Source organism: Eubalaena glacialis, chromosome 7, assembly GCF_028564815.1.
Source record: "Eubalaena glacialis isolate mEubGla1 chromosome 7, mEubGla1.1.hap2.+ XY, whole genome shotgun sequence".
Taxonomy (NCBI): Eukaryota; Metazoa; Chordata; class Mammalia; order Artiodactyla; family Balaenidae; genus Eubalaena; species Eubalaena glacialis.
In genome coordinates, this window is record NC_083722.1 from 103,759,735 (window position 1) to 103,784,922 (window position 25,188).

A 25,188-nucleotide genomic window follows, 5' to 3' on the forward strand; every position below is an offset into this window, starting at 1 on the left:
GCTTTATAACAAAGTGAATCAGTTATACATATACATATGTTCCCATATCTCTTCCCTCTTGCATCTCCCTCCCTCCCACCCTCCCTCCCTCCCTATCCCACCCCTCTAGGTGGTCACAAAGCACCGAGCTGATCTCCCTGTGCTATGCGGCTGCTTCCCACTAGCTATCTATTTTACATTTGGTAGTGTATATATGTCCATGCCACTCTCTCACTTTGTCACAGCTTACCCTTCCCCCTCCCCATATGCTCAAGTCCATTCTCTAGTAAGTCTGTGTCTTTATTCCCGTCTTGCCACTAGGTTCTTCATGACCTTTTTTTTTTTCTTCCTTAGATTCCATATATATGTGTTAGCATACTGTATTTGTTTTTCTCTTTCTGACTTACTTCACTCTGTATGACAGACTCTAACTCCATCCACCTCACTACAAATACCTCCATTTCATTTCTTTTTATGGCTGAGTAATATTCCATTGTATATATGTGCCACATCTTCTTTATCCATTCATCTGTCAATGGACACTTAGGTTGCTTCCATGTCCTGGCTATTGTAAATAGACCTGCAATGAACATTTTGGTACATGACTCTTTTTGAATTATGGTTTTCTCAGGGTATATGCCCAGTAGTGGGATTGCTGGGTCATATGGTAGTTCTATTTTTAGTTTTTTAGGGAACCTCCATACTGTTCTCCATAGTGGCTGTATCAATTTACATTCCCACCAACAGTGCAAGAGTGTTCCCTTTTCTCCACACCCTCTCCAGCATTTATTGTTTCTAGATTTTTTGATGATGGCCATTCTGACCGGTGTGAGATGATATCTCATTGTAGTTTTGATGTGCATTTCTCTAATGATTAATGATGTTGAGCATTCTTTCATGTGTCTGTTGGCAATCTGTATATCTTCTTTGGAGAAATGTCTGTTTAGGTCTTCTGCCCATTTTTGGATTGGGTTGTTTGTTTTTTTGTTATTGAGCTGCATGAGCTGCTTGTAAATCTTGGAGATTAATCCTTTGTCAGTTGCTTCATTTGCAAATATTTTCTCCCATTCTGAGGGTTGTCTTTTGGTCTTGTTTATGGTTTCCTTTGCTGTGCAAAAGCTTTTAAGTTTCATTAGTTCCCATTTGTTTATTTGTGTTTTTATTTCCATTTCTCTAGGAGCTGGGTCAAAAAGGATCTTGCTGTGATTTATGTCATAGAGTGTTCTGCCTATGTTTTCCTCTAAGAGTTTGATAGTGTCTGGCCTTACACTTAGGTCTTTAATCCATTTTGAGTTTATTTTTGTGTATGGTGTCAGGGAGTGTTCTAATTTCATACTTTTACATGTACCTGTCCAATTTTCCCAGCACCACTTATTGAAGAGGCTGTCTTTCTCCACTGTATATGCTTGCATCCTTTATCAAAGATAAGGTGACCATATGTGCATGGTTTTATCTCTGGGCTTTCTATCCTGTTCCATTGATCTATATTTCTGTTTTTGTGCCAGTACCAAACTGTCTTGATTACTGTAGCTTTGTAATATAGTCTGAAGTCAGGGAGCCTGATTCCTCCAGCTCCATTTTTCGTTTTCAAGATTGCTTTGGCTATTCGGGGTCTTTTGTGTTTCCATACAAATTGTGAAATTTTTTGTTCTAGTTCTGTGAAAAATGCCAGTGGTAGTTTGATAGGGAATGCATTGAATCTGTAGATTGCTTTGGGTAGTAGAGTCATTTTCACAATGTTGATTCTTCCAATCCAAGAACATGGTATATCTCTCCATCTATTTGTATCATCTTTAATTTCTTTCATCAGTGTCCTATAATTTTCTGCATACAGATCTTTTGTCTCCTTAGGTAGGTTTATTCCTAGATATTTTATTCTTTTTGTTGCAATGGTAAACGGAAGTGTTTTCTTAATTTCACTTTCAGATTTTTCATCATTAGTATATAGGAATGCAAGAGATTTCTGTGCATTCATTTTGTATCCTGCTACTTTACCAAATTCATTGATTAGCTCAGGTAGTTTTCTGGTAGCATCTTTAGGATTCTCTATGTATAGTATCATGTCATCTGCAAACAGTGACAGCTTTACTTCTTCTTTTCCGATTTGGATTCCTTTTATTTCTTTTTCTTTTCTGATTGCTGTGGCTAACACTTCCAAAACTATGTTGAATACTAGTGGTGAGAGTGGGCAACCTTGTCTTGTTCCTGATCTTAGTGGAAATGGTTTCAGTTTTTCACCATTGAGAACAATGTTGGCTGTGGGTTTGTCATATATGGCCTTTATTATGTTGAGGAAAGTTCCCTCTATGCCTACTTTCTGCAGGGCTTTTATCATAAATGGGTGTTGAATTTTGTCGAAAGCTTTCTCTGCACCTATTGAGATGATCATATGGTTTTTCTCCTTCAATTTGTTAATATGATGTATCACGTTGATTGATTTGCGTATATTGAAGAATCCTTGCATTCCTGGAATAAACCCCACTTGATCATGGTGTATGATCCTTTTAATGTGCTGTTGGATTCTGTTTGCTAGTATTTTGTTGAGGATTTTTGCATCTATGTTCATCAGTGATATTGGCCTGTAGTTTTCTTTCTTTGTGACATCTTTGTCTGGTTTTGGTATCAGGGTGATGGTGGCCTTGTAGAATGAGTTGGGGAGTGTTCCTCCCTCTGCAATGTTTTGGAAGAGTTTGAGAAGGATAGGTGTTAGCTCTTCTCTAAATGTTTGATAGAATTCGCCTGTGAAGCCATCTGGTCCTGGGCTTTTGTTTGTTGGAAGATTTTTAATCACAGTTTCAATTTCAGTGCTTGTGATTGGTCTGTTCATATTTTCTATTTCTTCCTGGTTCAGTCTCGGCAGGTTGTGCATTTCAAAGAATCTATCCATTTCTTCCAGGTTGTCCATTTTATTGGCATAGAGTTGCTTGTAGTAATCTCTCATGATCGTTTGTATTTCTGCAGTGTCAGTGGTTACTTCTCCTTTTTCATTCCTAATTCTATTGATTTGAGTCTTCTCCCTTTTTCTCTTGATGAGTCTGGCTAATGGTTTATCAATTTTGTTTATCTTCTCAAAGAACCAGCTTTTAGTTTCATTGATTTTTGCTATTGTTTCCTTCATTTGTTTTTCATTTATTTCTGATCTGATCTTTATGATTTCTTTCCTTCTGCTAGCTTTGGGGTTTTTTTGTTCTTCTTTCTCTAATTGCTTTAGGTGCAGGGTTAGGCTGTTTATTCGAGATGTTTCCTGTTTCTTGATGTAGGCTTGTATTGCTATAAACTTCCCTCTTAGAACTGCTTTTGCTGCATCCCATAGGTTTTGGATCGTCGTGTCTCCATTGTCATTTGTTTCTAGGTATTTTTTGATTTCCCCTTTGATTTCTTCAGTGGTCAATTCGTTATTAAGTAGTGTATTGTGTAGCCTCCATGTGTTTGTATTTTTTACAGATCTTTTCCTGTAATTGATATCTAGTCTCATAGCGTTGTGGTCGGAAAAGATACTTGATACGATTTCAATTTTTTAAAATTTACCAAGGCTTGATTTGTGACCCAAGATATGATCTATCCTGGAGAATGTTCCATGAGCACTTGAGAAAAATGTGTATTCTGTTGTTTTTGGGTGGAATGTCCTATAAATATCAATTAAGTCCATCTTGTTTAATGTATCATTTAAAGCTTGTGTTTCCTTATTTATTTTCATTTTGGATGATCTGTCCATTGGTGAAAGTGGGGTGTTAAAGTCCCCTACTATGATTGTGTTACTGTCGATTTCCCCTTTTATGGCTGTTAGTATTTGCCTTATGTATTGAGGTGCTCCTATGTTGGGTGCATAAATATTTACAATTGTTATACCTTCCTCTTGGATCGATCCCTTGATCATTATATAGTGTCCTTCTTTGTCTCTTGTAATAATCTTTATTTTAAAGTCTATTTTGTCTGAAATGAGAATTGCTACTCCAGCTTTCTTCTGATTTCCATTTGCATGGAATATCTTTTTCCATCCCCTCACTTTCAGTCTGTATGTGTCCCTAGGTCTGAAGTGGGTCTCTTGTAGACAGCATATATATGGGTCTTGTTTTTGTATCCATTCAGCCAGTCTGTGTCTTTTGGTGGGAGCATTTAATCCATTTACGTTTAAGGTAATTATCGATATGTATGTTCCTATTCCCATTTTCTTAAATGTTTTGGGTTTGTTATTGTAGGTGTTTTCCTTCTCTTGTGTTTCTTGCCTAGAGAAGTTCCTTTAGCATTTGTTGTAAAGCTGGTTTGGTGGTGCTGAACTCTCTCAGCTTTTGCTTGTCTGTAAAGGTTTTAATTTCTCCATCAAATCTGAATGAGATCCTTGCTGGGTAGAGTAGCCTTGGTTGTAGGTTTTTCTCCTTCATCACTTTAAGTATATCCTGCCACTCCCTTCTGGCTTGCAGAGTTTCTGCTGAAAGATCAGCTGTTAACCTTATGGGGATTCCCTTGTGTGTTATTTGTTGTTTTTCCCTTGCTGCTTTTAATATGTTTTCTTTATATTTAATTTTTGATAGTTTGATTAATATGTGTCTTGGCGTGTTTCTCCTTGGATTTATCCTGTATGGGACTCTCTGTGCTTCCAGGACTTGATTAACTATTTCCTTTCCCATATTAGGGAAGTTTTCAACTATAATCTCTTGAAATATTTTCTCAGTCCCTTTCTTTTTCTCTTCTTCTTCTGGGACCGCTATAATTCTACTGTTGGTGTGTTTAATGTTGTCCCAGAGGTCTCTGAGACTGTCCTCAGTTCTTTTCATTCTTTTTTCTTTATTCTGCTCTGCAGTAGTTATTTCCACTATTTTATCTTCCAGGTCACTTATCCGTTCTTCTGCCTCAGTTATTCTGTTATTGATCCCGTCTAGAGTATTTTTAATTTCATTTATTGTGTTTTTCATCGTTGCTTGGTTCCTCTTTAGTTCTTCTACGTCCTTGTTAAATGTTTCTTGCATTTTGTCTATTCTATTTCCAAGATTTTGGATCATCTTTACTATCATTATTCTGAATTCTTTTTCAGGTAGACTGCCTATTTCCTCTTCATTTGTTAGGTCTGGTGGGTTTTGACCCTGCTCCTTCACCTGCTGTGTGTTTTTTTGTCTTCTCATTTTGCTTATCTTACTGTGTTTGGGGTCTCCTTTTCACAGGCTGCAGGTTCGTAGTTCCCGTTGTTTTTGGTGTCTGTCCCCAGTGGCTAAGGTTGGTTCAGTGGGTTGTGTAGGCTTCCTGGTGGAGGGGACTAGTGCCTGTGTTCTGGTGGATGAGGCTGGATCTTGTCTTTCTGGTGGGCACGTCCACATCTGGTGGTGTGTTTTGGGGTGTCTGTGGCCTTATTATGATTTTAGGCAGTCTCTCTGCTAATGGATGGGGCCGTGTTCCTGTCTTGCTAGTTGTTTGGCATAGGGTGTCCAGCACTGTAGCTTGCTGGTCGTTGAGTGAAGCTGGGTCTTGATGTTGAGATGGAGATCTCTGAGAGACTTTCGCCGTTTGGTATTACGTGGAGCTGGGGGGTCTCTTGTGGACCAGTGTCCTGAAGTTGGCTCTCCCACCTCAGAGGCACAGCCCTGATGCCTGGCTGGATCACCAAGAGCCTTTCATCCACACGGCTCTCATCACCAGTGTGTCCTTCGAAAATCACTTCCTTTTACTGCACCTCAGTCTCCTTTTCAGCGGCTGAGGGGAGTTTGCGTGGGTGAGTTCTGCAAGAAGAGCCCCTAGAGTAGGAAACTCCCGGCCTGAGAGGACAGAACCCACTTCAGGCCTTTAAAAGCTCGGGGAGGCGGGAAGAAACGGGAAGAGGCTGCAGTCCACACCACCCGCCAGGCCAACGCAGCCATAATTTCTTAAAAATATACAGTCATATCAAGGATGACACATATATTTATCTTACAAAAAGCCAGATCAACATTAGCTTTCTAAAGCACTAACTGTAAAGGAGTTGGAGACCAGCCTCCTTAGGACTGATTATCATGACTGACTGTTGATGTCTGTTATGGTTGCAGATGCAGGAAGTGGTGATATGAGTATATTTACTAAGTCTATTTTACATAAAGTCACAAATAATAGACTCATAGATTACATTTGTGAAAATCTGATATTTATGGAAGCAGGAATTAACTTACCTTGGAAGATAACTGCTCTTCTACAAAGTTTTACTACTTGCAAGAGACTGAATATTATATGGAATGGGCATATATTTTGGTGATATATATTTATAAAATATATACACATATATGTATGTTTTTATGTATGTATGTGTTTTTATTTATATGTATGTTATATATTTATATATATATATATATAAATAGAAAAAATGGTTGAGCTAAAGTAAAATAAACATCATCCATCCTCCAGTAGTAACCAACTATTGATATTTGATGAGTATTAAATATAAAAAATAGCCCTGCTATCAAAGTAGTCTTTGAGTTTTTTAATATAACGCACTAACTTGAATTCCTGGTTCCTAGGTATTCTGTTAAAACTATACTTTCCTGTCTGTCAGATTCTAATGATTGCATACACTTGCAGCATATAGATATTATTTAATCATGTGTTTGGGGTATTTGTGATGGTTCTAAGTTTTCATTATTATAAACAGTGCTCAAATCCTAATTTTCCTAACTGCTTTATAAATATTCTATTATAGAATTTATCAAACATACATAAAAGTAGAATTGTATAATAAACTTCCAAGAGCTGATAACCCAGCTTCAAATGCCATCGATATCCTGCAAATCATGTTTAACTGTCCCCTCTGAACTTTTATTGTGAAGGGACATTTCAGATTGAATTTCAGACGTTATGTCTTCTTACCTAAAGTATTTCAGAATGCATTTCTAATTGATAAGAACACCATAATCACCATGCTATGTATCACATCTGATAAAATTAATAATTCCTTAATATCACCTAGCCCTTGACACATCTTCTCTAAAAAAAGTGCATATACTTCTTTCATTAGGGTAAGTATCTTGAAGTAAAATTGCTAGAGCAGAGTTTGCACCTTTTTTATGACTTTTGATATGTAGTACCAGTATGTATCATGGTCAAGATTGGTGCAGTCAAGATTGCACAAATGTAGCATCACAATTCTGATATTCATTGGTACTGGGGAGGAAAGAAAGATATGGATATTTGGGATATTTTGAAAATAACATAGTATGGTTGTAGGAAGGGGAAGATGAGGAAGACAGGTGCGGAGGAAGGCAAGAAATTACAGCAATGACAATAAAAACCCGAACCCAAGAGTAATGCTGTAACCTTAGTGACTGGTGCTTCTGAGTCAAGGTCTTTACCAAGGTTCTGTACAGAATATTGAAACAGTGAAGGCAGAGTTTCAATTTGAGCTTCATAATGAGGGTGGGGTAGCAGGAAGTAGAGCAGGAACCTTCCACCACACCCTGACTCACCACCAATTTCACACTCTGCAGGAGCAGCCTGTGACCTCCAGGAGATGGCCTCTTCAAGTCTTACTTCCTAAAGCACCTACTAGAGGGATGGCCTTTTACCTTTCATCTCTACTACCTGTGCATCCTGAGCTGCCCTAAAGCAACAGATGTTCAGGTTATTAAGTTGACATGGCTGCACATGGCATAGGAGAACGATGAGGGGCTTTCAAGTATGGAAGGCAGTTACTTTCTAGTGTCTGGAACTGATACTAAAACTGCAGACCTAGAAAACAAACTTCTGGTTACCAAAGAGAAAAGGGAAAAAGAAGGGATAAATTAGGAGTATGGGATGAACAGAAACACACTACTATACATAAAATAGATAAACAGCAAGAACCTACTGTATAGCCAAGGGAACCATATTCAGTAACTTGTAATAACCTCCAATGGAAAAGAATCTGAAAAACTACATATATAATTGAATCACTTTGCTGTACATCCAAAACTAACACAACATTGTAAATCAACTATACTTCAATTTTTTTAAAAAAATCTACATACATTCACAAGAGGAAAGGAACCTACATTTACTCAGCAACTTTAAGTTGTTGGTTTAACCTCAATATTTTTCAACCTTTACATCCATTTCTAAGGAAGGTACTACCATCCTTATTTTATAAATGAGAAAATGGAGGTGCTACTTTAAGTCTTTTCTGGAATAAGTGAGTGAGTGAATGAATGAATGAAAGAAAAAAACTACTAAGTGAACAAATATACAGTTGAACAACAAAACACAAACAGTAGAAACCTGAGAGATCAACTTAGCATAAGTTAAAGAAAATAGCTAGTAGGTGGCAGAGCAAGGATTCAAACTTAGGTCTATGTGATTTCCAAGCCAGGATGTTGATAACTGAGTATGTCATGCATAGTCCCTAGTGTTAAAGTTCAAATTATCCTAATTTTCCTCTTGTTGTTCTCTCTTTCTCACCTTATGTGTGTGTCTGTGTTAATTTTCTATTAACTTAGTTAAGATTTATACTCTTGCTCTGTGCCATGCATTTGTTGTAAACACTGCATACATCCCCACATGGAAGCCTGGCATCGATCCTGTGGAGCAGATGTTATCATCATCCCCATTTTAAAGATGGAAAAAGTTAGACTGGTTAGGTTATTTGCTCAAGATCATCTAGCTAGCAAGTAACAAAGTCAGGAATTGAACCCTAGAATTCTAGTTCCAGAGTCTGCTTTTAATCTTTTTAACTATTAAACTCTCAATTTAATATGTGCTTTTTATACCCATATTCGTTCCCATATAAGTATATTCAGATTATATAAAGTGCCCTTCTGTTTCCCAGGCAATTTAAAGGAATGAAAGATGGCAGCCCTTCTTGTGTTATATAATATGCAACAGCTCTTTGGAGGCCTTTTGTGGAATAATATTGCAAACATTATTCCCTCCACCTCATCCATAAACACTCCCCATGGGAGTTGTGTTCTTTGTGGGATAATTTCCATTGCAATAATTCTTATTTGTTTTCTCAAAAACAATGGCTGGTTTCCACCACTCTCATCAGTAGATACAGCCAGCAAATTCTGTGGGTGCTTCTGAGAGCCTAAATTTGTCCCAACAGATCAGTAATGATCTTCTTGCCAAACTGATTTACATGTCTCCAACTTCAATTGACTTCAATAAATGTTTACAGAAACTTGAATTGGGAAGGCGGAGATGAGCAGGGCAGAGTCTTTTTCTGCCAGGAACTTAAAGTTTCTGGAGAGAAGCAGACAAAGGACTGACTGTCCACAGCACTGCCCGGGTGCAGGCAGGGCAAGAGCAGAGGATATCTGGGAACACGCCACGTGTATGGGAACCCACTGCAGATATCCTGCAGCAGGTGGCCTCAAACCAAGGGTGAAGGACCCCTAGTTTATACAGCTGTGCAAAAGTCATCCTCTTGTGGAGACCGGACACCCCAAGTTCACTTACTCTGGTTAAATCCATGCAATTCTTCCCATGTTTCTTGTGGGCTAATGCAATGTTAAATTTCTAATTGGGGTCCAATTTGATCATTATGCATTTATGTTGGAGGAGGTCCCTCAGAGGATTTGACCTTTGGTTGACCCTCAAGCCGCCCCGCCATTCCCGCAGTGAGAGCCATTTTCTAGGAAGTGGCCTTTAGAAGGTAAGGTGGTGTTGAGACTGTCTGGATGGTATAAAGGCCTCTGTCTCAATTTTTAAGCTTCCGGCAGGCAGTTACCCAAGACTAGCCTCATTTGTGAGTTCCCTTGCTTGTTAAACCTGCCATCTACCAACCTGAAGAGCTCTCTCTCTTTCTTTGGTCTCTCCTTGCCCTCCGTGTATGGGGGCCAGTTTCACATTTCACCCAGGGAACTCCTAGGTTTGTAAACTAACAAATTATCCAACAGGTTGGTGTTTATTCGATTTTTATTAAAAGGGCAGTGTGTCCCTGGTGATCTTAATTGCTTGCTTTATTCACTGTTCTATGAAATTTTCATGTGCAGTTGGGTCTATTTCTGGACTTTCTGTTTTATTCCAATGGTCTATTGATCTCCTTGGTCTTGTGCCAAATTTATTCTTTTTATGCCTAGAGATTTATAATCTATCGTCACAATGTCATACGTGGTAGGATTTGTCTTCCTCTTCTTCACCTCCCTTCATCAACATCCCCAAACACTCACATGCAGTTGCTCTTCTTTTTCAGAGTTCTCTTGGTTTTTATATTTTCTCCATATGAATGGTAAAGGCAGCTTGTCTAACTCTAGAAAAAGAAAATGTTAATATTTTCTATTAAGATCACAGAAAACTTACAAATTAGCTTCAAGGGAATGGACAAAAGGGGAATTTTAAAATTCTAATGAAAGACAAAAGTCAACCTAATTAAATGGAAAGATACACTTGTCCTTGGATAGGTATTTTTTTGTAGCTATTTTAGTGGTGGTAGTCTCTTCTACACATCTTAGAAGTGATTTTGTTTGTGTATACAAAAATAGATGATTTCTCTCAGTTTTATATGCCGCCACTTTTCCAACTTTCCTTCCTTTATAGTAGCTTTTTCAAAGATATATTCTTAGTGGCCTGAGATAATCTCTCTTATTTCAGGGGAGTTTGTATATCACTGGAGTTGCAGCCAAGGTGTGTTAAAGAGAGGTGCATTTCTTGGTGGTGGAAAGCTTGGTGTCTGCCAGGACAAGCACACACATCTTACCAACTAGAAAAGAGGTTCAGGTGGAAACTGTCAGAGGTGGTAGTGGTGGGGGAAGGGTGCTGTGAGAGGGAGAGCTCAGGCCACTTGAAGGAACACATGTTCTCCAGCACCTGCTGACGGCTGCCACGTGGGAATGGGGTCTGTGTTTCCAGACTGTCTATCGTTAAAGGGAAGCCAGAAATCTGGACTTAGAAAATAAATCTTCTGATTCTCTGATTAGCTTTTAAAATACTCTGGGGCAAAATAGAGAGGACAAGTCTGTAGGTTAAATATATTCCATAAGCCATCAGTGTGTCACATCTGGGAATCAAATGATGTCATTCAGATGGGAGAAAAGCTAGGGGAAAGGATACTAACATGGGATTTTTGACTTGTCATGGTTGTATTTGTTTCCTGGAGCTGCGATAACAAGTGACCACAAACTTAGTGGCTTAAAACAACAGAACTTTATTCTCTTACAGTTCTGGAGGCTAGATGTCTGAAATGAAGGTGTGGACAGGACCGTGATTCCTCTGAAGGCTCTGGGAGAGGATCCTTCCTTGGCTTTTCCAGCTTCAGGTGGCTCCAGGATTCCCTTAGCTTGTGGCTGCATCACTTCAGTCTCTGCTTCCATCTCCACACGGCCTTCTCCACAGCCCCCTCTCCCTGTGGGTCCCTCCTCTGTGTGTCTTTTTTAAGTATCCTTGTCATTGGCTTTAGGGCCAACACAGATAATCCAGGATGACCTCATCTTGAGAGCCTTAACTACATTTGCAATATAACTTCTTGATAGACTGTATCCAAATATTTTCCCAGTAAGGTCATATTCACAAGTTCAGGAGGTTGGGAAATGGACGTATCTTCTGGGGGCCACAATTTAACCCACTACCATGAGTTCTAAAAATAGAAAAGGGAATAAAGCAAATGCTTATTTTCAAAATGTATGGTTCTGATTGACCCTCTCAGCAGGAGGGAACGTGAGTTCCCGGCTGCTTTTCCTCATCAGTGTCTCCATCTTCCCTCCCCACCCCTCCATCCTCTTGTCTCTTCTCCTCTCTTCTACTTCCTTCTCTTTCCCCCCTCCTTTTCCCCCTCCCCCCTTCTCGCTCTTTCCCTCTCTCTCTGTCCCTGTCTGTGTTTTCGCCTCTTCTTTTTATTCATCGATTCATTCATCTATTCTATTAGTATCGCTTCCCTATGATGTGCCAGGAGCTGTGTTTCTGAATCATGACCACATCCTTCCGGAGTCAGAGGCGGACCAGGTAGAGCTAAGAGCCTCTCCTTTACAGGCGAGTGCATAGGAAGCTTTGGGTCCTCCCTGCCGTGTAGGCTGACGGGGATATTCTAGCCTGCAGTGCATGACTTGCGTGGATAAGGCAGCAGTCAGGGCCACTGGTCACTCTCTTATGCCTCGTGAAGCTCCATTAGTATCTGTCAGTCTCCGTTCACCGTAGCCGAGCAGGGCTCTTGACACTGATAGTTTTCCTTTCATACTACGCACCTGGGAGAGCCTTCTTCCTTCTCAGTTGGAAAGGTCACCTCCCAAACATACCGCTCGGGATGAATTATGTGTCTATTGATTTGCACACTCTTGTCTTGACCACAAATTTCAGGAGGAGTTTAAAGGCAACACCCCAGTTAAAAGAACAAAGAACCAGATAAATGTCGTTTTATAATACTAGCTAAAACCCTGCTCATCATTTCTTTGCTGATCTCAGTTTACTTCCAAGATGATAGGAATATTGTTCAACATGGGATATTTGCTTTAGAATCCCCTGGAGATTAATTTCTGAAATTAAAATCATCTGTCCAACAAAAGGAACAATTTAATACTAAGAATTTCATCAGCTCCACATAAAAGAATGATTTTCTCCCTTAAGGTAATTCTTATTCTGTTTTCTATGAACTGAAACCCTAGTCTTTTAAAACTCAGGTTATTTAACTAATAATAAAGGGATGTGTGTCCAGATCACTTTTCTTCAGAGCTGTCACAGAAATGAGAAGAAAATATTAATTCACTGTGAAACACACAGACACACACCCATACATGCATATATTATTAGAGTTATTGTAAATTCTGCTTCAATCCCTAACTCTCTGTTGCACCTTGGTGACTGTACATCTGGTATTAAATAGCCTCGTCCTTAAAAAAAAAAAAAAAAAAAGGTAAAATTGTGAGGCTATAGAAACTGTAATGAACTTGGGAAAAAACAAAAAGACCCAGATCTGACCTTCAGTGGGCCTGACCTCTGTGTTATCAGCTCTCCAGATGATTTTGATACCCACCCAACTGTGTGAATCACTGCTCTACATGGGAGCAAACACCAGGGTCTGGAATTAGCCAGACTTGAGCCCAGAATCCTCCCTGAGCCTTAGTTTCTACCTCTAAAGTGTGAATAACTTTAGTACCTACTTACCTACTTCCTAGGGTTTATGTGACACTTAATGAAAAATATATATATATAATGCTTGTTATTTTTCTATTTATAACTATTGGTACAACTTTTTATGTAACCAAATGTAAATCTGTCTGACATCAGGATTTGTAACGACTACTTGGGAGACTAACTTATTGATATATTTATTCATTCATTGGATAAACGTTTATGCCATTAGTCTATTAGGGTTTTAGTAGCGATACTAGATAGCATATACATAGAAGATGGTCCATGTATATGTGTTGATTTTGAGGCCAGTTGTCCTGGGATACTTTGAAATGTGAGAATGACTTCAGTATTCCTAAGGCATAGCTATTCCATCTGAACAAATGTCCAATCTCTGCTCATCCCCACTCCCTATGTTTCCCTTTTTTCATCTCTGTATCTTCTCCCTCCAGGAAGCCCTCTCTGATTCCCTAACACGGTTCTATCCCTGTACCCTTCCTGCATGGAAGCTATCACAGTTGTAATTTTATATTTATTTAAATGATACTTTTTCAAGTCTATCTTCCCCACCAGGCTGGCCCTAAATCCCATAAGGGACAGATAGGTTTTAATCCCAAGGTTTGTGAGTGCAGAGAATAGCGCCTGTCACAGGGCGGGTGCTCAGTAAATACTTAATGTATGAGTATGTTTATTGAAGAACCAACAGTTCATATTTTACTATATCAGGCACAGTGCTGAGTGCTTTACACATAATAGTGTGTTTAATCCTTGTAACAAACCGATGAGGTAGGTATTACTATTAACCCCATTTTACAGATGAGGAACCTTGAACTGAATAATGTGCTCAAGTTCATACAGTTCAAACCCACCATTGTGACATCGATGTATAGTTCACCACTACACTATATGGTTTTTCTACTGCCAGAAAAAGTGCAGGTCTCCTATGGGTTGGCAGTTCACATCTCTAGGAAACCACCCAAAAGCCAATGTATGCTATGTTGGTACCTGGCTAAGGGCTCTGAGTTACCCCTCAAGGCCATGGGCCTTCAGAAGAGGTAGTGAAGATGTTACCAAAAGTGGGGTCTGCTACTCTCTGCTCAAAAGCCAATAAAGAGGCAAGGCTGGTGAACAGGAAAGTTGGCTTTACTCCAGAGGCCAGCAACCAGGGAGAGAGGGCGGACTCGTGTCCAAAGGCCGATCCCCGCACTGACAGTCAGTGGGCAAGAGCTTTTAAAGGGGAGTTTCAGGGGTCACAGCTGGAGGGAGGGGGCTACGTGCAGAAACAGCACAGTCAGCTCTGACAGGCATCTTGAAATTGGTCATGCCATGGTCTGATCCGCGTCATCTTGATTGTTTTGAGTACAGTTAATCTTTAGTTCCAGGGTCAATTTGTTCCCACTTCTTTGAGGCCAGTTCTTGGAATGGTGGCAGCTTATGGCCTGGCTACAGTCTGGTCATCATGTAATTAACTTCTTCCACATGATGGTGGTTTCAGCATCTATAAGACAGCTCAAAGGATATGGCTCAGAATGTTATCTACAGCCCTTGAGGAGGAACTAAAGGTCCTTGACTTTGCTTAATGACTAAACTAATATTATTTTCTCCTGTCTGACTGCTTTCCTTTGCTTCTGCATTTTCTCACTTCTCTGATTAAACTTATGCTTTGGCTAAAGTTTTTGTACAGACCAAAGGCAGGCCGAGAACATGAAGGGGGAAGGACCACAGTGTCCTGCTCCATTTCAAAGACATAGGCTATTTAAGGTTACCTTCTTAGAAGCACTAAAACGTTGCACCAGGATGGAAATTCCTGGGCTGGGGAGCCCAGAGTGATAACAGGAGGCAAAGTTGAGGAACACAGCCTTTGAGGCTGCAAAGGAGCCTTGAGAAGCAATGGAGTGAACACGCCAGGAAAACTCACCCGCAGGTCACACAGTGCCCTCCACCTCCCCCCAGCCATCTGCAGGCCACAGGATGCAAGGGAGGGCTCCTGCCATCCTGAACACGGTACTAAGCAAAAGTCTCAACTGCAGAAGCAAAGCGAAGACCCTGTCATCTGAACCAGGGCAAAGATTCGAGGCTGAGAAGGTGACAAGGCTGACATTTAACAAATTGGGCTGGAACGGCTTAAAGCCCAGCTTCAGAAGCGCAGGATTTGCTTCTCACAATGTGGGCAACAGGAGCATCACCTGGATCTCGTTAAAAACCCAGGATTGGAGAAGCCCGGCTTCTCAAAGCAGGAGCTGCATGCACAGCACCTGGGGCTTGTTAAAAAGGCAGCCTCTCTGGTCCCACCCCAAACCTCCACCCCTTAGGAGATGCCCAGGAAAGTTGGTCGCTGGTTCCTTGGGGGAGTGAAAGCTGAATTCAGCCTACAAGTGAGTCCCTGCTGTGAGGAGGCGAAGCAGGAGAAGGAAGCTGGGAGTGAACTGGATGTGTGAGTGAAAGGACGGAGGTTCGGACCAGGAAAGCCTCTTGCTCGTCCGCCTCCTGTTATGGTGCAGGCTTTGCAGAAATCTGCTGGTTCTCCCTCAGAACAGAGCGAGGTGCCTGCTGCCTTCTCTTGCCTGCCACCGTGCTAGCTAACTGCACCCTAGTCCTTCCTTCACCAGCATGTTTTTGCATTTCCAGCAGACACAGGCTGAAGAGAGAGGTGTTTTGAAGTGATGACGTTTCCTGTAAAGCTGTTTTCTTCTGAGCTGGGGAATATATGTATCAGTGCTACAATTTGAGCCGTTTTAGTAGATCCTATTCTGAGTCTGGTTTGAGCTTCAGAGCTGTGGCATGCGGCCAAAGAGTTTATTTCTATTTGTGTTCTCTGGAGGCTGCTTCTTCCTTAAGAGTGTGTTGTGCGGGTGTCTCACAAAGAGGGGCTTAGGGTGCCGTGCTAATGCAGCAGTGTTGCAGTTGTCTGTGGCTGCAGGAAAAACCACCTCAAGTGTTAGTGGTTTAAAAGATGAATCGCCACAGTTCTGCAATTGGGGCTGGTCCCAGCTGAGTGGTTCTACTGCAGTCAGCTGGACGGCTGCAAAGTCCACAAAGGCTCTACTGAGAGCGCTGGGGTCTGGCTGGGCTCTTCTCTCTCCACATGATGTCACGTACCCCAGCCACTCGTGTTAGAGCGTGGTAGCTGGATTCCAAGGGGAGTCTCACAAGGACAAGGCACAGTGAGTAAAGGGTTTTCCAGCCTGCGCTTGCATCGCACCTGCCAATGTCCCATGAACAAAGAGGCAGGCTGCGTAAGAGGGGACCACACAAGGGGGTGAAGCCCAGGAAGCATGGTCCATCAGGGGCCATCAGTGTCACTGTCTACCACTGTTGCCTTTTTTTATTTTTCCCCCTTGCGGGGGTTTGGCGGGGGAATAGATGGAGACAAAAGTGAAAGTTAACTAGTTACCATTGTGCGTGTGTGTATGTATGTAGATGACCAAGCGCATACATGTAGTATTCCTGGAAACTCTGGGGGACTCTGTCTTTCCCCCAAAGAGTCCCCTTTATTTAGTAATTGTTCTTTTACTGAACGGTCATCTGGAGGCAGGGTTATGGGAAAACAGTGAGGTGGGAGGGGACTTCCAGCCAGACAGAGGGATCGATCAGTGTTGATATCAGAGTGAGTCAGATGCTACAGCTCCATTACTCTCAAGTCAGCGAAGGCAGCGCGTATAAAAGGACAGTTTCCTGGATACCGGGTCAAGAATCATGTTCTCACAACACCCTAGAAAATAACTAAAAGATGTAGACTATTCTTTTTATTTTCTCTAAAATATAATCTCCTGTATAGGTTTCTTTTTTCTTTCTTTTTTTTTTCCTCTTTGTCTCATTTACTTATTTCAAGTTTTCCACTTACAGTAGGGTTACTATATGTTGGGCCATGAATGTAGTGGTGAATAAAATTAAACTGACGTGCTCCTCTTGTGAAGTTTAGAGTTGAGAGCTGTTTTTTTCTTGTGGCCTTAAATAAGAGTAACTGAGTAATTTACATAACGTGAACGTAAGTCCATCTTCTCCTATGGTTCTTGACCTTAAACTCCGTAAGTTTCCAAAGTCTTCCCACCGCCACAAACAAGGTGCCATAAGGAAAACAAGTGGTATCATCTTACAGGTAAATGAAAGGAAGATAAGAAAGTTCCAGCATGTACTTGCTCATGTTTCCCTGACTTAGCAAGATTAGTGGAGCTGGGATTCAAGGCCAGCCCTTGTGATACTGAATCTAATCTGATTCTCACAGGACCACTGGCCCATTTAAAGCTGCACCATGCTAAAGAGGTAGCTAGAGATTTCCTGGGGACTTGTTCTCTTGAGTCTGCTCATCTAACACTCTTTAGAAACAACATTACAGTTATGTTGGGGTCAGTTTACCTATGGCCTCTTCAAAAACTTCCATTTTGACTGGAAAGTCAGTTCCATAATGGGTCCTTACTAAATGCAAGAGGGTTCTTAGAATGATAATCACAGGTCAGTAACTCATATGCTTAGGGATGCAGAATATGGCATAATGGTTGACCTTGGGCACTTTATTATGTCTTCTAAGATTCTCTTTTTTCATTGGCAAAATGGAAATGATAGCAACTACCACATAGGCTGTTGAGATGAATGAAAGAATCTACGTAAAGCAGAGAGTCTGGTCCATAGTAAGCACTGAAATGATCATTTATTATCTTGGTGATGATGCAGACCTAGTCTACTCACTAGAGATACAAGGGATGCTGTGATCACTGGGTCACTGCTAAGGTCTCTAATGCAGATTTCATTGTGAAAGGTCATTTGTAGGCCACACATCTGCCTGACAGACTGAACTAGGGATTTAGCCATAGGAGTTAGCATTAGTATTTTTTTCCTCACTTTTTTTTTTTTTTTTTTTTTGATTGACACAAAAGAGCAAGCATCCAGTCTACTAAAACAAAGAAAAACCATCATTGGTATTTTTATTTCCAAATGTCCCAGCAGTGCCCCGCAAGCAATAACCTTTTCATTTAACTCTGTTTAGGGTTTGATGCCTATTTTACATCCCGCACACTTGAAAACAACAGAAGAAACGTATGGTTTGCCGAATACTGGGAGGAAAACTTCAACTGCAAGTTGACAATTAGTGGGTCAAAGAAAGAAGACACAGATCGCAAATGCACAGGTAATTTCAGTCTCATTGTTCTTCTCCTGTTACTCTACGTGGCCAGCATTGTAATGTCTGCAGAACTGACAGAAGGAAGCTTGGCTGGAGACAAATTGAAAAAGTAAATCGAATTTTACTAGATTGTTTAGAAAATGGAACAGGAGCATAAGTCTTGAGGGACCAGAGCAGTACAGACAAGAATGTATTCTTCTCTGCCTGTCCGTCTAGCAGTAATTGACATTTTCATTGATTCTCTGAATGCAAAAGAGGTCATGTTGCCTTGAATGCTCTCGCTGATAAATATTAGTTCATGTTGTAGCCAGGAGTATAAAGTCATTTTCACACAGACCAAAATCTCTCACAAATTCCATACCAGCATCAGATTTAACTATCAGCAGAGAAATGACAAAAAATGTGAAAACAATATATTTGATTAAGGAAAGAAAGTACTTGGGGTTAGAGTAATGAGAATTCCAATGTATTTTCATAATGTCCAAATTAATGTCGCCTGCTATTTAAAATATGCTTTAAGATACTCACTAAGCCTCGTATGTAACCTTGCATAAATATTCCTAATAAAAAACACGAGCGTGTTTGCCATGTATGTATGTGTGTGTATATATATATATGTATATGTGTATATATATATATGATATGCATATATATACACACATATATATAGTGGGTTGGCCAAAAAGTTCGTTCTGGCTTTTCTGTAACATCTTGTGGAAAAAGCCTGTGTGGGTGTAGGTGTAGGGGTGTGTGTGCATACACACACACATATATATGCAGTAATCAGAAGGCAAAATCACATGTTTATTCATTGATTGATTCACAAATATATATTGAGCGACTCCTTTCTGCTAAGCACTGTGCTAGGTACTGCTGATCTGATGGTGAGCAAACCAGGTAATGACACTGCTTTCACGCTGCTTAGAGTGTAGTGAGAGAAAATCAACATTATTCCAGTGACCTTGCTATGAATACATAATTATAAATTGCAATAAATGTTCTGAGTGAGGCAATGGCATATAATCAAGGAATTTTACTCATATTAAAGGCAGAAGCTCTCTCAAAAGATGAGTAGACATTGGCTGGTTAGGGATGGGGAAGAACAGATTGGAGAATTTCTGATGGAGGAAGAGCATGGCACAGGGCTCGAAGCAGGAAAAATGATGGTACGTCTTAGGATGTGAAAAGCAGAAAAACATGAAGTACAGTGAATAGGATGAATGTGTGAGCCGAGGCTGCAAGTATAGAGATACGGACAAGGAATAAGCCATGCTGGGATGTATGTGGATTTTGGTCTTTATCCTGTGGACACTGGAAATTCTGGGAGGTCTTACACAAGGGTGTGATGTGTTCTACCATCACCTAGCCCTCTATTAATTAGCATTCCCCAATTTTATACTTCAGTAGCCTTCAACATTCGTAACGATGACCTTGAGTTACCACAAACCCTAAAATGTCTTTAGTATGATCAAGAAAGAGACATTCATATTGTATACACTCATGTGTAGTTTTTCTTTGCAATGTAGGTCTTCGAATATTGACCATTCAGATACTGTAGATTCACCCATTCAGTAAACATCTATTAATGAAGAATAATGCATGTAGAGCATGGTACTAAAACACCACGAATGGTGCAAGGATGCTGAAGTTTAGGCCTTTTCCTCAAGGAGTTTTTTTTTTGTGAAAAAGGAGAGATAAGATATAAACAGAGACATGAGTAACAATAATGATACAAAATCAATATGATGCACAGTTGGATGCATAACTCAGTTAACTAGAATATCAGATTAACCACATTCTCTAGCCCGTAGTGTATAACAACAGTGTTTTCAATAATAGGATCCTTATAATGTTGGGGGAAAATTAATTCAATGTTGACTAGACCTAGGTGACACAAAGCTTTCAAGTAGAAATCGAAAAATTAGCTTGACATCTGGATAATTTGTCTATATGACGGGGACGTCCAAACGTACTAGAAGTACCTCAGTGATTGATGACAGTTTTTTGGCTCTTTCTGACATTTGATGTTCTGTAGAGTCTGAAAGGTTGAATGAATTGTCTGATGGCCATTAGGATCGTTCCGTCTAAGGCTCATCTGCAGTCTTTGTATATACTTTAACCAGGCTGTTTTACCTGTAGTCACATTTTAGTGCTGATTATCAAGAATTTAGGTTTATAAAAACATATAAGCTCATTATCCAAACCACTACCTTCAAAAAATGGAAACAGAAGTGTTTATGTTTTCATATCATGCTTCCTCCACGTGAAAAACCTATGATCACACTTGGTAAATTAGCTGTGGCCCCTCTTCCTTTCCTTACTTACCACTTCCCTTGTGGTAAGAGGTGCCATACTGAGTGGAGGCCGATATTACTACTATCGTTGTGTCTTTTGTTCTTCCTGTTATTGGATATAAGAACGTGGGTGGTCTGTGTTTGTTATTCTTTCCGTACTTTCTCTTTTCCAAATTCAACTAAACTTGTATTTGCTTTGGAAGTATTCCCAAAATACTATTTTAAAAATCTTGACATTTTAGGTATACCTCAACTTGGAAGTGGAAAAACGGGAGAAAAGACATAATGAGATTTGCTAGACCACAGGGAAAGAAAAAATGGAGAGAAATGACATATTAAACAGTATTAATGAGAATACTTGCAGTGAGAAGTTGTTTTAATGAAACAGAAGAATGGATGAGAGAAGAAAGCCGTTGATAGGCTTAAGAGTGTGGGTGATGTAAGGGAAAGCTTGGTACCCAGATTTTGAAACACTAAAGGAATGGGCACATTGGAAAGAAGCAACCAGATGAGGAGGTAGGCTGAGTAGTCTGGCATTGCCGATCGTGGAGTCTGGCATCGCAGAGAGTGCAGTTAGTAGATGTTTTGATCTCAGGGCTGCAGAAAACAGCCCACTTCACGGATCTCTCTGTGTGACTGGTCTCTGCTAAAGAACAAGAAAGTCTTAAAATATTCATTCCTAGGATTTGGACACAAACTAAAATGCAGACATTTTTTTTTCTGGGATATATAGCCTCTTCAGCCATCATGAGCTACTTACTATACGTTAGCTTCAAGTAGTCTTGGATCATTCAAGATTCGAGATCAAGATCATTGAATCAATCATCTGGTCAGACAAGTTTTGAAGATGAGTTGTGGGACCCATAACTATTTGGAGAGAGCAAATTCCTGGCGTCAGGGGAAAACAGTGAGTTCTACAAACCCAAGATGGTAAAAAAGTCATGAAAGAAAGAACTATTGTCGAACAAAAATTATTATTAAACATGAAATAAACTGCATATGTTTTATAGTTTAACATTGGGCTACATGTGCATGGATTCTTACCTGAACAACCATGGAATCCTTATTCCTATGAATTATCCATATGCATTTAAAGTCTCCTTCAAACAAGGAAAGCTACCACGTACTTCAGTATTTTAAGAACATCCCAACTTTCCTTGATACCCAATTCCAAGGTCTCTCAACCTTGAGAGCTAGACATTCTTCATCCTACTTTCCCTGGTGTTTTATATAAATTGTCATTGATATAAATTAAGACTCGCCAGGGACCCATCCTGCTCATGGGTTATCTTGGCTGCCATCCTCCAAGGAGTCACGTAGTTGAGCAAGTTTATTCGTGGTGTAAGTTTTCACAGAAAACACAAACTCTATCTGAAAGGTACTAATGCCATTCACGCTGCTTCATGGTAGAGCTACATTTTCTCATGGAGATAGTGGTAACTACACACACATTAAAGTAAGCATTTTTAGATAGCTCATCGTAGATTATTTGTTGCTTATGGGAAGAAAAATCAGACGTGATTTTTCTTTCAGGTTGAATTTATGCTCCCCCACCCTCCCCACCCCACTGGGTAAGTGTGTTCACCCTTAACACTTGCCAGTAGATTGCTGACACAGAGACCAGTTTAGCATATGATCTCTTTGGGAATAATAAGTTTTTGTGGAGTTACCAAAGTCAAGAGTAGAAGGAAAATAAATAGGTGAAGTTATGTCTCTGCAAAAGAGATTGAGGCCATCTTGGTGTCAGGAAAATACTCTGCCAAAGTGTGTGCGAAACCAGAGGTTTTGGCATGAAAGAGGACTAGCATTGTGTTCCAGGGCTATCTCTGAATATCCCTGTGAGAGACTGGAAAACAGTATTTAACCTCTCAAAGCCTTTCCTCATCTTTGAAATGGGAATAATAAAAGTTTAATTGCATCCAAAGTTGTTGTGGGAATTAAATGAGAGCCCTCAAGAAGAGGATCTAGAGGCTCTTTGGTGGGCCTAAGGGCGGACTCTGGGAGGGCTCACACCAAGGAGTACTTTCCAGAACTTCTTCTGCCAGTGTCCTTGTCCCCACCGTGAGCCACAGCCGCCACCCCTAGTCTCTGCAGGAGACTAGCAGCTGTGTGGCTGACAGGGTATTGGTGCTCCAGCCAGGTGTCAGGCCTGAGCATCTGAGGTGGGAGAGCCGAGTTCAGGACATTGGTCCACCGGAGACCTCCCAGCTCCATGTAATAGCAAACGGCAAAAGCTCTCCCAGAGATCTCTATCTCAACACTAAGACCTGGTTCCACTCAACGAACAGCAAGCTACAGTACTGGACACCCCATGCCAAACAACTAGCAAGACAGGAACACAACACCACCCATTAGCAGAGAGGCTGCCTAAAATCATAATAAAGTCACAGACACCCCAAAACACACCACCAGACGTGGTCCTGCCCACCAGAAAGACAAGATCCAGACTCATCCACCAGAAAACAGGCACCAGTCTCCTCGACCAGGAAGCCTACACAACCCACTGAACCAACCTTAGCCGCTGGGGTCAGACACCAAAAACAACGGGAAGTATGAACCTGCAGCCTGTAAAAAGGAGACCCCAAACACAGTAAGTTAAGCAAAATGAGAAGACAGAGAAATACTCAGCAGATGAAGAAGCAAGGTAAAAACCCACCAGACCAAGCAAATGAGGAGGAAGTAGGCAGTCTACTTGAAAAAGAATTCAGAGTAATGATAGTAAAGATGATCCAAAATCATGGAAATAGAGTGGAGAAAATACAAGAAACGTTTAACAAGGACTTAGACGAACTAAGGAGCAAACAAACAATGATGAACAACACAATAAATGAAATTAAAAATTCTCTGGAAGGAATCAATAGCAGAATAACTGAGGCAGAAAAACGGTAGGTGACCTGGAAGATAAAATAGTGGAAATAACTACCTCAGAGCAGAATAAAGAAAAAAGAATGAAAAGAATTGAGGACAGTCTCAGAGACCTCTGGGACAACATTAAACACACCAACATTCAAATTATAGGGGTCCCAGAAGAAGAAGAGAAAAAGAAAGGGACCGAGAAAATATTTGAAGAGACTATAGTTGAAAACTTCCCTAATATAGGAAAGGAAATAGTAAATCAATTCCAGGAAGCACAGAGAGTCCCATACAGGATAAATCCAAGGAGAAACACGCCAAGAAACATATTAATCAAACTATCAAAAATTAAATACAAAGAAAAAATATTGAAAGCAGCAAGGGAAAAACAACAAATAACATACAAGGGAATCCCCATAAGGTTAACAGCTGAGCTTTCAGCAGAAACTCTGTAAGCCAAAAGGGAGTGGCAGGACATATTTAAAGTGATGAAAGGGAAAAACCTACAACTAAGATAACTCTACCCAGCAAGGATCTCATTCAGATTCGACCTTTATAGACAAGCAGAAGCTAAGAGAATTCAGCACCACTAAACCAGATTTTCAAAGAATACTAAAAGAACTTCTCTAGGCAGGAAACAGAAGAGAAGGAAAAGACGTTCAATAACAAACCCAAAACATTTAAGAAAATGGGAATAGGAACATACATATCGATAATTACCTTAAATGTAAATGGATTAAATGCTCCCACCAAAAGACAGACTGGCTGAATGGATACAAAAACAACACCTCTTTATATGCTGTCTACAAGAGACCCACTTCAGACCTAGGGACACATACAGACTGAAAGTGAGGGGATGGAAAAAGATATTCCATGCAAATGGAAATCAGAAGGAAGCTGGAGTAGCAATTCTCATGTCAGACAAAATAGAATTTAAAATAAAGACTATTACAAGAGACAAAAAAGGACACTACCTAATGATCAAGGGATCAATCCAAGAAGAGGATATTAAAATTGTAAATATTTATGCACCCAACGTAGGAGCACCTCAATACATAAGGCAAATGTTAACAGCCATAAAAGGGGAAATTGACAGTAACACAATCATAGTAGGGGACTTTAACACCCCACTTTCACCAATGGACAGATCAACAAAATGAAAATAAGTAAGGAAACACAAGCTTTAAATGACACATTAAACAGCATGGACTTAATTGATATTTAAAGGACATTCCATCCAAAAACAACAGAATACAGTTTCCTCTCAAACGCTCATGGAGCATTCTCCAGGATAGATCATATCTTGGGTCACAAATCAAGCCTTGGTAAATTTAAGAAAATTGAAATTGTATCAAGTATCTTTTCCAACCACAACACTATGAGACTAGATATCAATTACACGAAAAAAATCTGTAAAAATTACAAACACATGGAGGCTAAACAATATGATACTAAATAACCAAGAGATCACTGAAGATATCAAAGAGGAAATCAAAAAATACCTAGAAACAAATGACAATAAAAACATGATGACCCACAACCTATGGGATGCAGCAAAAGCAGTTCTAAGAGGGAAGTTTATAGCAATACAATACTACCTTAAGAAACAAGAAACAGCTCAAATAAACAACCTAACCTTACACCTAAAGCAATTAGAAAAAGAAGAACAAAAAAACCCCAAAGTTATCAGAAGGAAAGAAATCATAAAGATCAGATCAGAAATAAATGAAAAAGAAATGAAGGAAACGATAGCAAAAATCAATAAAACTAAAAGCTGGTTCTTTCAGAAGATAAACAAAGCTGATAAACCATTAGCCAGACTCATCAAGAAAAAAAGGGAGAAGACTCAACTCGATAGAATTAGAAATGAAAGAGGAGAAGTAACAACTGACACTGCAGAAATACAAAGGATCATGAGAGATTACTACAAGCAACTATATGCCAATAAAATGGACA

At 40.0% G+C, this 25,188-nt stretch overlaps 1 protein-coding gene across 2 annotated transcripts in view; it reads left to right on the plus strand.

Annotated features, from left to right (window-relative positions):
- GRM7 (glutamate metabotropic receptor 7) overlaps positions 1 to 25,188 on the plus strand; it is an 805,916-nt gene that overhangs the window by 513,264 nt on the left and 267,464 nt on the right. For both annotated transcript variants that reach the window (XM_061195559.1, XM_061195560.1), the window contains exon 5: positions 17,951 to 18,091. In XM_061195559.1, the coding sequence (XP_061051542.1) occupies positions 17,951 to 18,091 (141 nt within the window). The remainder of the gene's footprint in view (positions 1 to 17,950; positions 18,092 to 25,188) is intronic.